At 41.0% G+C, this 16,137-nt stretch overlaps 1 protein-coding gene across 5 annotated transcripts in view; it reads left to right on the top strand.

Moving 5' to 3' along the window:
* The window catches only part of ttc28 (tetratricopeptide repeat domain 28), a 185,274-nt gene extending 170,178 nt beyond the window's left edge, over window positions 1–15,096 (top strand). For 4 of the 5 annotated variants that reach the window (XM_060895212.1, XM_060895214.1, XM_060895216.1 and 1 more), the window contains 12 exons: window positions 5,176–5,316; window positions 8,555–8,699; window positions 8,819–8,998; window positions 9,451–9,938; window positions 10,299–10,546; window positions 10,636–10,760; window positions 11,032–11,263; window positions 12,192–12,268; window positions 12,437–12,460; window positions 12,629–12,758; window positions 12,931–13,038; window positions 13,149–15,096. In XM_060895212.1, coding sequence (XP_060751195.1) covers window positions 5,176–5,316; window positions 8,555–8,699; window positions 8,819–8,998; window positions 9,451–9,938; window positions 10,299–10,546; window positions 10,636–10,760; window positions 11,032–11,263; window positions 12,192–12,268; window positions 12,437–12,460; window positions 12,629–12,758; window positions 12,931–13,038; window positions 13,149–14,656 — 3,406 coding nt within the window. In that variant the 3' untranslated portion in view covers window positions 14,657–15,096. The remainder of the gene's footprint in view (window positions 1–5,175; window positions 5,317–8,554; window positions 8,700–8,818; window positions 8,999–9,450; window positions 9,939–10,298; window positions 10,547–10,635; window positions 10,761–11,031; window positions 11,264–12,191; window positions 12,269–12,436; window positions 12,461–12,628; window positions 12,759–12,930; window positions 13,039–13,148) is intronic. The other variant, XM_060895213.1, reaches the window with a different exon arrangement.
* The last annotated feature ends 1,041 nt before the right edge of the window (window positions 15,097–16,137 follow it).

Below are 16,137 nucleotides of genomic sequence, written 5' to 3'. Positions count from 1 at the left end.
AAATGTCATTGTGGCTTGTGTATGTAGGCTGTTAACTGAAGTGCGGTTTGGCGAATTCTTTGCTGCACAAATAAAAAGGCTTAAAAACAGCAATATGTCCCAAAACAGTTTTTCCTAAACTATCGAACTATCTTAAATGGCGGCAATTTAGCTATCTAGTTTTTAAATTACCAGCCAACTAAATAGAAATCAATGCAAAAATTAAAAAAGAAACGATGAACTATCACAGAATATATAAGATATTGTGTGTATTAATATTTTCAGTGGCACATTGAAAGCCAATGGCACAATGGTGACAGAAGCACTTAGCAGTATCCTGTAGACAGAAAGCAGAGCAAATAGTAACAGTATTGGGGCATTAATAGTAGTGACAGTTCTAGTGGTGACAGTAATAGAAGTGGCAGCAGTAGTAGTGACAGTAGTAGTAGCGACAGTAGTAATAGTGACAGAAATAGTAGTAACATGCAGTACTGTAGTAGTGACAGTAATAGTAGTGATAGTAATATAAACTGTAGAAGTAGTAACAGTAATAGTAGTGACAGTAACAGTAGTGACAGAAATAGAAACAGTAGAAGTGGTAACAGCAGTAGTAGTGACAGTTGAAGTAGTGACAGTAATAGAAACAGCAGTAGTAGTGACAGTAATTGTAGTGACAGAAATAGAAACAGCAGTAGTCTTGACAGTAATAGCAGTGACAGTAATAGTAGTGACAGTAGTAATGACATTAATAGTTATGACAGTAATAGTAGTGACAGTAATAGTAGTGACAGTAGTAGTGACATTAATAGTAGTGACATTAATAGTAGTGACAGTAATAGTAGTGACAGTAATAGTAGTGACCGTAATATTAGTGACAGTTGAAGTAGTGAAAGTAATAGTAGTGACAGAAATAGTAGTGACAGTAATAGAAACAGCAGTAGTAGTGACAGTAATTGTAGTGACAGAAATAGAAACAGCAGTAGTCTTGACAGTAATAGTAGTGACAGTAGTTGTGACAGTAATGGTAGTGACAGTAGTAGGGACATTAATAGTAGTGACATTAATAGTAGTGACATTAATAGTAGTGACAGTAATAGTAGTGACAGTAATAGTTGTGATAGTAATAGTAGTGACAGTAGTAGTGATAATAATAGTAATGACAGTAATAGTTGTGACAGTAATAGTAGTGACAGTAATAGTTGTGATAGTAATAGTAGTGACAGTAGTAGTGGTATTAATAGTAGTGACAGTAATAGTAGTGACAGTAATAGTTGTGACAGTAATAGTTGTGATAGTAATAGTAGTGACAGTAGTAGTGATATTAATAGTAGTGACAGTAATAGTAGTGACAGTAATAGTAGTGACAGTAATAGTTGTGATAGTAATAGTAGTGACAGTAGTAGTGACAGTAATAGTAGTGACAGTAATAGTTGTGATAGTAATAGTAGTGACAGTAGTAGTGATATTAATAGTAGTGACAGTAATAGTTGTGATAGTAATAGTAGTGACAGTAGTAGTGATATTAATAGTAGTGACAGTAATAGTAGTGACAGTAATAGTAGTGACAGTAATAGTTGTGATAGTAATAGTAGTGACAGTAGTAGTGATATTAATAGTAGTGACAGTAATAGTAGTGACAGTAATAGTTGTGATAGTAATAGTAGTGACAGTAATAGTAGTGACAGTAATAGTTGTGATAGTAATAGTAGTGACAGTAGTAGTGATATTAATAGTAGTGACAGTAATAGTAGTGACAGTAATAGTTGTGATAGTAATAGTAGTGACAGTAGTAGTGATATTAATAGTAGTGACAGTAATAGTTGTGATAGTAATAGTAGTGACAGTAGTAGTGACAGTAATAGTAGTGGCAGTAATAGTAGTGACAGTAATAGTTGTGATAGTAATAGTAGTGACAGTAGTAGTGATATTAATAGTAGTGACAGTAATAGTAGTGACAGTAGTAGTGACAGAAATAGAAACAGCAGTAGTAGTGGCAGTAATAGTAGTGATAGTAATAGTAGTGACAGAAGTAAGAGTAGTAAGAAATGAATAGAATAGCAGTAGTAAGAGTAGTAGTAACAGTAATAGAAACAGTACTAGTAATAAAAGTGGTAGTAGTAATAGTAGTTGTACTAAACGCAGTAATAGAAAAAGTAGTAGTAATAACTTCTGTAATTTTGTTTATATCCTGTATAAAGGAATGGCTCAGTCCAACCAAAAATGTTAACACAGCTTGTAATAAATAAACATAGTTCACACTCATGATTGAGCCAATTAATATTATGCAAATGAGATCATGCTAACTGCTTCCCTTTTGTTGATTTTATTCATTCTCAGACTCATTAGTAGTTTTTGGTTGAATTGTCTCTTTAATGAAAACATGGCTATGCGAGTAAATAACGTGTTTTATCTGTTTCCTCTATCTTCTTTTTTTTTAATTATCAAGAGACAAATCATGCTTTACTTATAGAGTTCTTAAGCAAATTCATTTCATCTCAGTTCTATCAGTTCTGATTAACTGCAGATATATTCAATATGAATCAGTAGATCTGTTCGGTTATTGTCAGCTTTGACATGCTAATTAAGCGAGTAATTCCAGCTCAGCAATCCGCACACATCTGCAGTTGTTAAGGTTTATTAAGTGTAAATGAAAGCATTTTGGTGGTGTAATGGGAGCAGATAAGAGCCAGTTAACCCAATACAACACAAAATACTCATCTTATCTGCTCTAATCAAAATGAAAGTGTTTTCCTTTTTCATTACAGCTAATCAGGCAAATTTATTTCCGTGTACGCTTGCTGCAGAATGACTTGCTTGTAATTATCTCTGATACTCTGTCTATGTAGTATTTTCATCATGTGTGAAATTGTTTCTGTATTTCCTCATTGCATCTTAATGCTTTTTGAGCACAGCAACATGGCACATTCAAAAGCTACATGCATTTTCCAGATGCTGAGAGAGAAAGAGTGTGTGTGTGCGTAGATGTGTGTGTGTGTGTGAGTGTGCAAGTATGCTTGTGGGATTGTCATTGCCCTTCTATATGTGTGCATATAATTGTGGTGCAGATCATGTGTGTGTGTGTGTAATTATGATTCGGTTTGTCATTGCCCTTCTATATGTATGCATATGACTGCGGTGAAATGTGTGTGTATGTGTGTGTGTAGTATGTCTAGTTTAGTACACAGAGCAAAAGGAATGCTCAAAGCTGTTGTGGCTGAAAACACGGAAGGATGTTTTTCTCTTCAAGGCACATTGCAACCACACACACACACACAAACGGACACACACAGAAACGGGAGCCGTGTACATTTCTTCCCAGTATAGTCATCTTTTCCTCAATCGTCTTCTCCTTTTTCTTAGCTTACATTGGCGCCTGATACTTTGGGCGCAACCGCCGTGTGCACTGTCAGCAGACACACACACACTCACAAACACACACACAAACACACACAGATATTAATCTGAGATGGCGGTATAACACTCACTAAGGTTCCCCACTGAGCCTTAATAGTATCTAGGACATTAGAGAGTAAGTACTAGATAATAAATTGCAGCTAACCTGAACATTGATTTGCATTTATCTTTGCTCAAACCTATTTATTTCTAATCAAGGATTTCAGTCTATTTTATAGTATGAGTAGAGCAGCGGCGATCACATTTTAGTCGCATTTAAGATAGTAAGTAAGGAATAAAACTTTTGGGTAAAACAAAACCTCCCGTAGTGTTTGGTCCATCCATCCAAGATTTTCTTTAATAAAGTATCTCAAGATACGTTAAGTTCTAACTTAATTAGGATATTTAAGTCACTGCAAATGAATTGATTAGAATTCAGAACCGATCCAAAATCAAGGCCATATGTCTGAAATAGTTTGGTGGTCAACTTGAGACAGTGTAGTTCTAGTCCACACTTACAGTACAGCCACTATATACAGTACAGTCTTTCTCTCACAAGCCTCTCTTCCATCCTTGCATATCTTGAATTAGCGTGAAACCACAGGAAAGACTTTCCCATTTCAGAAAACTTAATGAACACTCCTGTCTGTTACAGTGTGTTCACCCTGGAGACTCCTTCTTAAATAAATGTCAGACAACAATAATCATAATAATCCACCAGGCCTTTATCTCAGCCAGTGAGGAGATAACTCTCAGTGCTAATCCCAAGTCTGGGAAACGTGGGGGATACATTTGCATCAAGAAGAGAATCTGGCGTATAACATGTGCCAAAATCAAATATGCGGATCAGATGATCCGCTGTGGCGACCCTGAACAGGGAGCTGTCTTTATCTTTATTAGCTTTTGCCAGCCCCGGCAACCATAGCAACCATTAGCCTCATGTTCTTAATCTATTTTGTACACATTATTATGTTTGGGTGAATCTATGGATCATAGTCCCAAACAGTTTTCTATATTTCACACATATTACAGTTTACAGGGACAGGATGATGTATTATATATGTGAAACATAATATGTACTGTTATATACCACAAGGCATAGAATTCTGTATGATTTTTAATTCATTCAACATCAAGCGTCAGCCTACAGCAGTGTCTAAAATGGGTTTATTTGATATTGAAAGCAACCCTAAAGTTTTTTTTTGCTGATGAAACAAGTGGAAAAGTAAGAAGTCATATGGATTATTGGATATGTTACAATACATTTATATGCATCAGGAAAACATGAATATATATTATCATATATTGTTGAGCTCGTACAATACTTGTGTGTGTGCCGGATGTGATGGTGAATGTGTTAAACAAAAAAAAAAAAATCGATTTGGAGTTAAAAGTAGAGCGGGACAATGCAGCAGTGACTCAGCTCTGTCTTGGTCTGTAGTGACATGAGCACTTACCCCCACCCCCCCACCCCACCCCACCCCTCTCTCTCTTTTCTCTCTTCTTTATCTCCATCTCTCTTGTCAGAGGTCCCCTCTTTCTGACTGCATCCAGCTGCATAATTGAAATGCTGACTAGCACATTAAGGCCCTGCTTCAGCCGTTTTGACTATAAAATTGATGTTGCTTGTAGGAAATGTGCAGACCTGAGGAAATCCAGCAACTCCCAGAGATTTACACAGGAGCGATAAGTGAAATCAGAGCTCCATCTGTATCGCAGTGTATATTACGAAGGTTGTTAAAAAGCAGCGTCTGGTATGAAAGCGCAGGCGTGATGACGCATTGTGTCGTTTCTCTTCGGCAGAGCGTGCTCCAGCAGCGAAACCGAGAGCGAGGCGGGGGATCTGCTGGACCAGCAGTTTGAGGAGCTCAACAACAAACTGAACTCGGTCACCGACCCCACCGGCTTCCTCAGAATGGTGTCCAGAAACAACCTCTTCAACAGGTTTGATAATAAACTAACATTAGTGAATTTTTATAGACATGGTCCCAGAAGTAACAATCTCTGGCTACACTATGTGACATAAGCTTGGTACAGTATATGGTGACAGTGGTTAATGATCTGGGATGTAGATCAAAGGATCAGGGGTTCAAGCCCCGACACAGCCAAGCTGCCACTGTTGGGCCCTTGAGCAAGACCCTTAACTCTCTCTGCTCCAGGGTTGCAACCTTAAAAGTTGGGATATGCAAAGAAAGATTTTCACTCTGCTTTAATGTTTATGTGACGAACTAAAGGCTTCTATTCTATGTGTCATGTTGTAGCTAGACATGAACTGACAGAGCGGTGTGGACATGCTTTTCAGTTAATGATAGCAACCGAAGCAAAGCAATCTGTGCTCTGTGAAAATATCTTAAAGAGCTTCTACACTGCCTTCCTACAGTGCATGTAATCTATGAAAACATCATTATGGCATTTAAACAGCATCTTTAAAAGAGGGCTGACCTAAAAATGCAGAATAGTATTAAAATATGCAGGGAAACTGTCAGGCCTTCAGTAGAGACGTACGCTTCCTGTAGCAATGCCATAATATCCTAAACATACTCAGCACACAACTGTCACCAGCACACAGTGTACAGCTAACAAACCGCACTAAACACCGGCTAGGCAGGAAAAATGACTACAGGCAAAGCTAGATGAGTGATAACAAGAGCGCTTACCCGGAATATTGTTCTTGACAATCAAGCCGGGAAATTTGCAGCGAGGGATTCTGATGCAGTGAATCGATGAATCAAAGTTTACTTGTATACAGACAGTTTTTTTTTTTTTTTTTAATAGCAAATCCTGCTCTTTTACAGTGAAACCTACTTAAACCCTGGTAACTAATATAGCAAAGTGTATTTAGGTCAGCGTTTAGAAATCATCCTGATAATCATGTTAATTTGCCACCTCTGCAAATGTTCTGCTTAATCTGGTTTTCACCTACTTTTAATTCAATGGTAACCTAATAAAACAGCACCTTCTCACCACAGCAGTAAATAATCTTAATTAGAAGAATGAAGAAACACGCTAAATATAACTACTCGAGGCCGGTTAAGAGACCACACGTCAGTCGTCTTCGGCTCGCCACGATCTTTATATAACGAGTTATATAATGCCTGTAAATTTTAAGTTTCAGTATACTTCATCTTCTTGTGTTCAAATTAAAATAGCACAAGTATGTGTGGTGCTTTGCTATGAGCCCAGCACTAGTAAGATGTACAAAAGCAGAAAGCCTGGAGCTTAGGGAAGAAGGGGCGATTGTGTGGCTGCTGGTGGGAATTGCAGTACAAGCTGTGATGATTATTTTATAATGTCATGTCTATATATCATGTGGCATCTGGGAAAACCCTTCACATGCTGAATTTTGACATTTTCCACTATATGTTCTGAAGACTTTTTTGAAGACTCACTTTTTTCCCTTTTTTTCCATTGTTTTTTTTTTTGGCTCCCCCAAAAATCACACTTACTTTAACTAGACTTTTTAAAAAAAAAAAAAAAAAAAAAAAAAGCCTTGATTATGTTAAAAAGGAAATAAAAATATTTCAAATAAAATATTTTATATATTTCAGGTTCCGTGTATTTATGGATTTTTTTAAAAAAAAAAAAAGTCACGTTATACATAATGTTAGTTTTGGCTGTTTGCCTAAATTGACTGGCACATAATAGGGTTTCTCAGACACTACATTTTTAATATTATCCTTAAATGGCATTCTGTGTTTTTGTTTGCTTTGACCCAGGCCAAATACATGAATATCACACGAGAAATCCTGAGGCACCTTCGACACACTGCATGTTTGAATCTATAGATAATTTGCAGTCTGCATATCGATTTGGACCCCATATTTTGTGTAGCTTTTAAACTTAATCCGAATAAAGTATCAAGACATTTTTTACAGCCTTAATCCAAAGTGTGTTAAAACATTGGAGCTCCATACAGAGTTTAAGTGACAAAAGCACAAACACCAGAAATGTCTGAGCAGTTCAGCAGCACTTGTTTACTCCCTTGAGGTTGTTCAACTTATGTAGTGACTGTTTGTTATTTTTAAATCACTTTGCATAAAAGCTTCATCCTAATACAGACCCAAACCCTAAGGGGATTGCAGATATATTAAGAGATTTTCCTAATCTGTTTATCAGGCTTGTCTTGCATTATGTGAAAAGATACTGTGTTGAATCAGATTTAAGCGACCATCAGATTTACAGCATCGTGGTGTAAATATGAACTGAGGTTATGGGTATTAAGCCTCCAAAATGTATATTGTATACATACTTTAACTGTTGTTACTTTATTAGCTGGAATTTTCTTCAGAATTTAGTCCAGAGCGAGAAAACGATTTCTTTTTTTAATTCCAACACAGCCGCACCAGGCCCTTAGGGTGTGATTTTATTTTTAAGCGCCGCTTCCCAAGAAAACAGAGAAGTGATCGATCGCTAAATCACTGCACAATTAGTAAACATTTGAGCTGCTAATAGGTGTAGGATGGTCCAGTGACGAAGCTCCCAGGCAAGGTTACTCATTAGGGAGTCACAGGTTTGTCGTTCAGCTGGTTAATGCACTTCCTCGTTTGTTTAAACAGTGCGAAATAGAGACCGAGAAAGAAAAACAAAAACACTTAAAGCGCTTAAAGTGAAAAAAACATGCAAAGTTCTGCCTATAACATATTTTAATGAGGGAATCACTTCTAATGTAATGAGTTGCTCGATGCCTCTCTGAGGCGTTATGAGCACTCTGGCTTCATTAGCGTGGGGCTACATCCACAATCGATACCTGCCCTCACTCTGTCAGACGGAGGAAGCTGCCATTGATCATACTTAATCTATCCGGAAGTGAGTCAAACTATTGTGGTCGCAAGTCACCGATCAATAATCCAATTATTTTCCTAGTTAACCAGCTGCATACAAACCATATGCATACATTAAGCGTTAATTAACACTTTATTAATTATTAACATATATGTATTTGCACCGTAATACACACTGTTGCCAAAATATAATGGTGACAACTTAGCATATATATCTCCTAGATATGAGAGCCTGTGCACTGATGCTGTGTCACTCTTATGACCACCATAAAAAAAGGCTTCCTTCCTGCATAGATGCACAGTGCCACCTAGTGTCTGTTCTGTATAGTGTTGCGTCCATAGCAGCCTTTCTGTACTGCTTTTCTGATCCTCACTGTTCTGTGTGTGATCCCTTGCCTCAGGAGCTGTCAGAGTATGACGAGTCTGTTCAGTAACACGGTGTCTCCAGTAAAAGAGGGAAGTTCCTCCCTCTCCCGCCGCTCCAGCACTCTCAGCAAGCCTCCTCTACGTGCCCTCTATGACCTTCTCATCGCTCCTATGGAGGGGGTAAGGCACTGCAGAACACATCGCATGTTTTAGAAGATGCACCCTTGTGCAACCTTGTGGAGTTTCATGTGAGCAAATGATGTTTTTGTTTGTCGCTTTTCTCTTCCTCTCCTTCTCAGGGTCTGATGCACTCCAGTGGGCCGGTGGGCCGACATAGGCAGCTGGTGCTGGTTCTCGAAGGCGAGCTCTATCTCATCCCGTTTGCTCTGCTAAAAGGAAGCTCCTCCAACGAGTACCTGTACGAGCGCTTCAGCCTTATAGCCATGCCCTCCATCGGCAGCCTGGGGGCCAACGCCAAGGTCAGCATGATGTCTTTTCACTCTGTCTGTCATGCGAAGTGCAACACTTATAGAACAGGACAAGCCATTAAGTTCTATACATTTCACACTTTTCTTAAGCTTTATTGTTTAGTGTTTGTCAGGTTAGGATGGATTTCTTAGTGAATGCGCCTCAATAAAGAAAGCTTTATTGTTCCGAATATTTAGATGCAGCTGAATATATATTTGGGAGAGAGAAGTAAAATAATCAGTTTTTTTTTTATTTATTTCTTTATCACCATCACCATGCTTGATGAATATAACCTGATTATTTTAGGTCTGTATGTTCTAGAATACTTTTCAGAGCTTTTCAGTCTTACACATGGATAAGTCAGTGATAATTATTTATTTAATCGTTTTCATTCATGATAACAATGCTTGGTCTCTCTCTCTCTCTCTCTCCATCTCTTTCTCTCTCTCGCTCGCTTCCTCAGGTTCATCCTCGGCGTGCCGGCCCAGCCCTGTGCCCTGGAGGCAGCTCTGCAGCAGTGGTAGGAAACCCTCGCCTGCCCACCTCAGTGATGGAGCGCTGGCTGTGGGGTCCGATGCCTTCTGCTGAGGAGGAGGCCCACATGGTGGCTGAGCTACTGGGCTGTCAGCCTCTAACCGGTCCGGGTGCCATCAAGCAGCGCGTCATGAGCGCCTTGAGCCAGGCTGAGTGTGCACACTTCGCCACACATGTCTCCTGGAAGCTGGCAGCTCTGGTGCTAGCACCCAATCAGGACATGGGCCCTGGGCATGGCTCTACCACTTCGGGCGGGGCATCCGGAGGCACTGAAGGCAGCATGAAGTCGAGCTACAGTATTAAAGACGATGCCAGCGACGCTGAGAGCGTGTGTGACAGCCCACCGCTGCAGGAGTTTCTGCTTACAGCTGCAGACATCCTGGACCTCCGGCTGCCTGTCAAACTAGTCGTACTGGGGTCAGTCTGTCTCTGATTTAAAGGATGCTTTATATTTACTTACAAAATATATTGATTTACTCCTTTATTAAGTTTATCTACTTTATTAACCAACGTAGCGTTTTCTCTTAATCTTGTTAGTATATTTAAAGTAAATGTGTTTTCCATGCTTTTCCTAATACAGGAAAAGATTACAATTTTTTGCTGTAATCACCCATACGCTACATACACAGTTTGTGCTAAACTGGCCATGCCCTGCTTCCCATTTTCTCAGTAGAGTTACAGACAATTTACCTTTGCTTTGAGCTGTATCAGCTAATGGCCTTACTCTGAGGCTAATCCTAATGGTGATAACGCTGTGCTGTGTATTCTGCTGTCCAGTTCTTACCAGGAATCAGACAGTAAGGTGACAGCAGACGGAGTGGTGGGACTCACACGAGCCTTTTTAGCCGCAGGCGCTCAGTGTGTGCTGGTGTCTTTGTGGCCTGTGCCTGTAGCCGCCTCCAAAATGTTCGTCCACGCTTTCTACACAGCCCTGCTGAACGGAACAAAGGCCAGCGCCGCCCTCGCCGATGCCATGAAAACGCTTCAGGGCAGCAAGCAATTCTCTCATCCTTCCAACTGGGCAGGTTAGGCCAGGATTTTAAACAAACAGTGCCACATCAATGATAATTTTTAAAGCTGATTTTATAGCTCATCTTTTTGCATGTTATCCTAGGTTTCATGCTGATTGGCAGTGATGTGAAGCTGAACAGTCCCTCGTCTCTGATTAGCCAAGCCCTGGCTGAGATCCTGCAGTATCCAGACAAAGCCAGAGATGCCCTGAGGGTCCTGCTGCATCTTGTGAGAGACGCACATCATAGAGTTAGAATGTGCTGTGAATCATAATATCACAGCTTGAACATTATAGCCACGAGAGCTGTTTATTTTTGTTCTTTCTGAGCTGCACGAGTCAAAGTATAGCTGTTTATTTATTTAAAAACTCCAGTTCTGATTGAAGTCATGCTTGATCATTCAATTAAAAAAATCACCCAGCAACAGAAATTACACCATCCATACAAACTGTAAATTACTGAACATTATGAATTTTAACGATTTTTCTCTTCACCCCCAGGTCGAGAAATCACTGCAGCGTATTCAGAGCGGTCAGCGTAACTCTATGTACACGTCTCAGCAGAGCGTGGAGAACAAGGTGGGGGGCGTCCCAGGCTGGCAGGCTCTGCTCAGTGCTGTGGGATTTAGGTTGGATTCGGGCGGTGCCGGCCTTCCCGCTGCTGTTTTCTTTCCCATGGCAGATCCTGGAGACCGACTCCAACAGTGCAGCGCCACCCTGCAGTCGCTGCTAGGTACACAAATACATTATAGACTTTAATCATCCATAATGAGTCAAATAAAGTCTATGTATAAAGCATCGATGTTGACTAGAGTGCTGTACTGAAAGGAAAATGCATTTACATTTACATGACTCGTGTGACTTACAGAAGTGCTTTGTTGTCTTTATCAAAAACCTGTTGTCAAAAGATCTAACTAAGGGTACCATCAAGTGAAAGCCCTATTTGAGGAGACTGGTATAATATGAACAAAACAAGGCCCAACATGGCTCTCAGGGAGTCTTAAGATTAGACCTTGCAACCATCTGGTCATTAATACAGAACTGAAATCACTATGCTACCCCTGACCACATCATCACGTCATTGTATGACAGGGAAGAAAAACTAGTTAGTTTGACTTGGATTTGATGTGGATTTTTCCTATTCTAAAAATGGCTTCCAGAAGCATCAGCATTTTCCTGAAGATGTTAATTCCCATAAATTACATGGTATGTGCCATCATCTGCTCACATCAAGTCATATTGATAATAAAAAGCACATTTGTGCCGTGAGGATTTACTCAGGAAACAAAATCTAGAGTTAAATACTTACTAAATAAATGAAAAACTGGACAAAACTAACGGACAAGCATCAGATCAATAAAAATAAGGAAATATGTAGAACAGAATCACACAACAAATCTCCAAGCACTATTTAGACACTGACTGGACTACATTATTGCTACATCACAGACTTACTTATTAACTGTCACTCATCCGAAGTCATTTTATATCTATAAAAGCAGATCCCTGATAGACACAGGCACAGGCTGAAAGCATATTACAAATATGTTTGCAACTTTAACACGTTTGGATATTTGCATCTCAGTCACCTGACCCTTTGTGGCGAAAAAGCCGCAGGGAGGACAGAAATCACAATGCGCTCTGGTCCTGTGTATCCTCAGGTCTGCCCCCTCCTGCTCTCCAGGCCCTGTGTAAACTCATTACAGCTTCTGAGACCGGCGAGCAGCTCATCAGCAGGGTGAGACGTTTTACACAGTATACATGGCTTCACAGATTTAAAGCTTAAACTTATTCATCCTGAGCAGTATTTTCAGAGGCCTGCATGCATATTGTGCAGTTACTAATGCTTGCGTCACATGCCATTAAATCCTGTCTTCTTCTCTTTTTCTTAACCTGCCATTTGAAGGCTGTTAAAAATGTAGTTGGAATGGTAAGTGCTTTCCATAATCGCACTCAGCTCACTTGACCTGCTTTTCTAAACATACCTAATAATAAAGCTAGTCCTGTCTTAAATTTGTCTTCTCCTTTCTGATCAGTTATGATGAGGTTAATGAAAGCCTCTTCTAAACGTACATTTGCTGCAAATCTTTCTCGGCAGCTTCACCAGGTTCTGGTCCAACTGCAGTCTGGAGAAAAGGAGCAGGATTTCTCACTGGCCCCTATCCAGGTGTCCATCAGTGTGCAGCTCTGGAGGCTGCCTGGCTGTCATGAATTCTTGGCTGCTCTGGGTAAGTGCTAAAGCAGACTCAACATGCTGTCTGAAGTATGTGAGGTTATGCTGTTGGAGATTTATCAGGTTACATTCTGTATCCTTTGTTGCATTCCAAGTATGGAATTTAAAATCTCTCTGTCTTTTTTCCCCAAATGCTTTATCTCTTTGTTTTTCTCTGTCTCTGCTAGGATTTGACCTGTGTGAGGTTGGTCAGGAGGAGGTGGTGCTAAAGACTGGGAAACAAGCAAACCGCCGCACTATGCACTTTGCCCTGCAGTCTCTACTGGCTCTGTTTGGTAAGACTAATCATCTGCTTATTTATCTGTCTGATACGCATGTGTATCTCAGTGATTGTGTATTGCAAGCAAACAGCTACAGAGAAATGTCTGCTTCTAATTATTTTTAGATTCCACTGAGCTTCCTAAGCGTCTGAGCTTGGACAGTTCCTCATCCCTGGAGTCTCTGGCTTCAGCTCAGTCTGTGTGCCAGCAGATGCCTGTGGGCTACGCCAATCCTCCCTTCTCTCCTCCGTGCCCTGACAGCTTGGCATCAGACGCCATCTCTGTCTACAGCCTGAGCTCCATTGCCTCGTCCATGAGCTTCCTGCCACGGCCCGACGGAGCATCAGATGTCACCGGACAGCGTCCACGCCATGCTAGCCTGTTCACCCCGCAGCGGCACTCAGCTGTGCCACGTAGTCGATCTTCGCCGCATGGTGCGGCCCGTGGGCACGATGATGATGAGTACCAAGGCTTTAGCATCATCAGCAGTGAACCTCTAGGCACCCATTGCGACACACTCCCCCGACCAGCTGGGCATCAGCGTGGCACTGGCCGTGGGGGAGCAGGTAGAGGGTACGTGGCATCCGTGTCGTCCAGAGGCAGCGTCAGCACCCCAACATCACCTGTGAAGACCGCTAGCCTGATACCCAGTGCTAATTCACCCTTCCAGAAGACAGGCAAAGCGGGCAACTCGGACACTGGAGAGTCAGACCAGTCCAGCACAGAGACAGACAGCACAGTGAAATCGCAGGAGGAGCACCCACCTGCACCTGCCGCACCTCTCGACCCACAGGAGCTGGCGCAAAAGATCCTAGAGGAGACACAAAGCCACATGCGGGCAGTGGAGACACTCCAGAGGGGCAGCATTTCAGGGCCTGGTGATGTCCCAACACCTACTGGAGGCTCTGCCTTCCGCTGCTCAGAGACCAGTGCTTTTAGTCGGCCCAGTAGCAGAGCTAGCATCAAATCACAGAAGCTCCAAAAGATCAGCTCGGGTTATAACAGTCCTGCCATGTCAGAGACGTCGCTGAAGGACAGCAGTCAGCCATCGCCCACCTCTGACAGTCTTCATGCCCAGTTCAAGCTTAAATACCCCAGCTCTCCTTACAGTGGGCACATCTCGCCCAGCTCAGGCCACCAGTCACCTGCAGGCAGTGCACCTTCCCCCGCCCTGTCTTATTCCTCCACCGGCTCCACGCGTTCCAGCCCAGGTGACCTCGATCGCCTCAAACTAGCTGCCATCGATGAGAAAGTGCAAGCCATCCATAATCTAAAGACCTTTTGGGCCAGTGCTGCACAGCAGCAGCAGTCTGGACCAATGAGGGCCTTCCATGGTGGAGCAAAATTGAGTGCTTCCCAAAGGGATGTACTAGGCCTTCTTAATCTGTCCCCCCGCCATGGCAAAGGTCACAACCTGCCCAGCCATGAATTTCAAGAAATGGGACTTCAGTCGATGGAGCCCAGCTCTAAAAACCCACCCAATGGCCATCGGAAGATGGAGCCAAAAAGAGTTGCCCCCTCTCCCACGGCTTCCACAGGGAGTAGCCCTGGTTCCCATACCATCAGACTGCCCACAGGGAATGGGTATAAATTTCTTTCCCCTGGGAGATTCTTTCCCTCATCTAAATGCTGAAATTTCCTTCTACTTAAGTTTTTTTTTCCTGAAATGGTAAAAGTGGAATATTTGGATGCTTGCCATTCCTTTGGAAGCAGTAGAAAGGATAACGCAAGGTTATGTCCCTGATAAGAGCCTCCATTTTGTCCACTGTGTCAGACTGACCAGAGAGCATATAATCCTTATGCTTCCACCTACACTGTAAAAGAATCATTGATATATGCAGACTGACTCGAGAACTGATGTGTCAGGATAAAAAAGGAAAAGATTATACCAAAATGGTATTAGTACAACAGACGCTTGCTGTTTGTGTTAGTGAAGGACCACATGGCTTTGACTGGTTTGTTTCATTTGATATTTGTTTTTCATTTTTAATATAATTATTGTTATTGTTATAATTATGGATTGTAATTGTTATTACAGTTATTTTTTTGTAAATTAAAACAAGTGTTTTGCAATCAGTATTATACATTTTTATATTATTAAAGAGACACACCATGCACAAAAAAAAGATGGACAAACATTTTCATATTTTTATTGAAATGGTAAAAAGAAAAATGCATCTGACCTGACATCTATGTGAATTGAGTGTCAGTATTAAAGCATGGGTTCTCTTGCTCTTCAGTGATTCGATGTCTTTTTAACAAAAAACACAAAAAAAGATTTTGCATATGTTCTCATCCAAAAATATTGCAGTCATTTCTCAGTAAAAAAAAAAAAGTCTCAATAAAAGGGTTTAATTTACTTGCTTGGAGTTTTCTTTTTTTTCTTCTTCTTCTTTTTTTCTTTTCTTTTTTTTTTTTTTTTTTGGCTCATGCTTATTCACTCAGGTTGATGCTCTTAAAATAAAAAAGGTCTGTTTTCAAAGGAAACTACACCCCTGAATTACTAAATGTAGTCCATCATTCTCTGTGCTCATTTTGTCAGTCGTCATCTACCCTGTACTAAAAGAACCACCCGAGGATTAAAACTGACCCAACATTATTTGGTGCGCTGCCTGCAGGGGATAATTCACTGTGTAGCAGTTGTGAGCACTGAGACGGAATACCGCATGGTGTACCTGTATTAGTCTGGCACAATTCTTTTACCACATTAAAAAGAGAAATGTACCTTCACTTTGTGCAGATATCTGAGATTTACTCTCAATGGTCACTTTAATAGGAATATTTGTACACATGCTGATCCAATCAGCCAATGTATAAATGTAGCTACAGATCAAGAGTTTCAATTAATATTCACATTATCAGAATCTAATATTCTATACTATAATCTAGAAATATCATTCATTCACTCACTCATTTTCTACCGCTTATCCGAACTACCTCGGGTCACGGGGAGCCTGTGCCTATCTCAGGCGTCATCGGGCATCAAGGCAGGATACACCCTGGACGGAGTGCCAACCCATCGCAGGGCACACACACACTCTCATTCACTCACGCACTCACACACTATGGACAATTTTCCAGAGATGCCAATCAACCTACCATGCATGTCTTTGG

This window comes from Tachysurus vachellii, chromosome 20, assembly GCF_030014155.1.
Source record: "Tachysurus vachellii isolate PV-2020 chromosome 20, HZAU_Pvac_v1, whole genome shotgun sequence".
Lineage (NCBI taxonomy): Eukaryota > Metazoa > Chordata > Actinopteri > Siluriformes > Bagridae > Tachysurus > Tachysurus vachellii.
The sequence above is the reverse complement of the archived record's forward strand: the minus strand, read 5'-3'. Positions and strand labels throughout refer to the sequence as shown.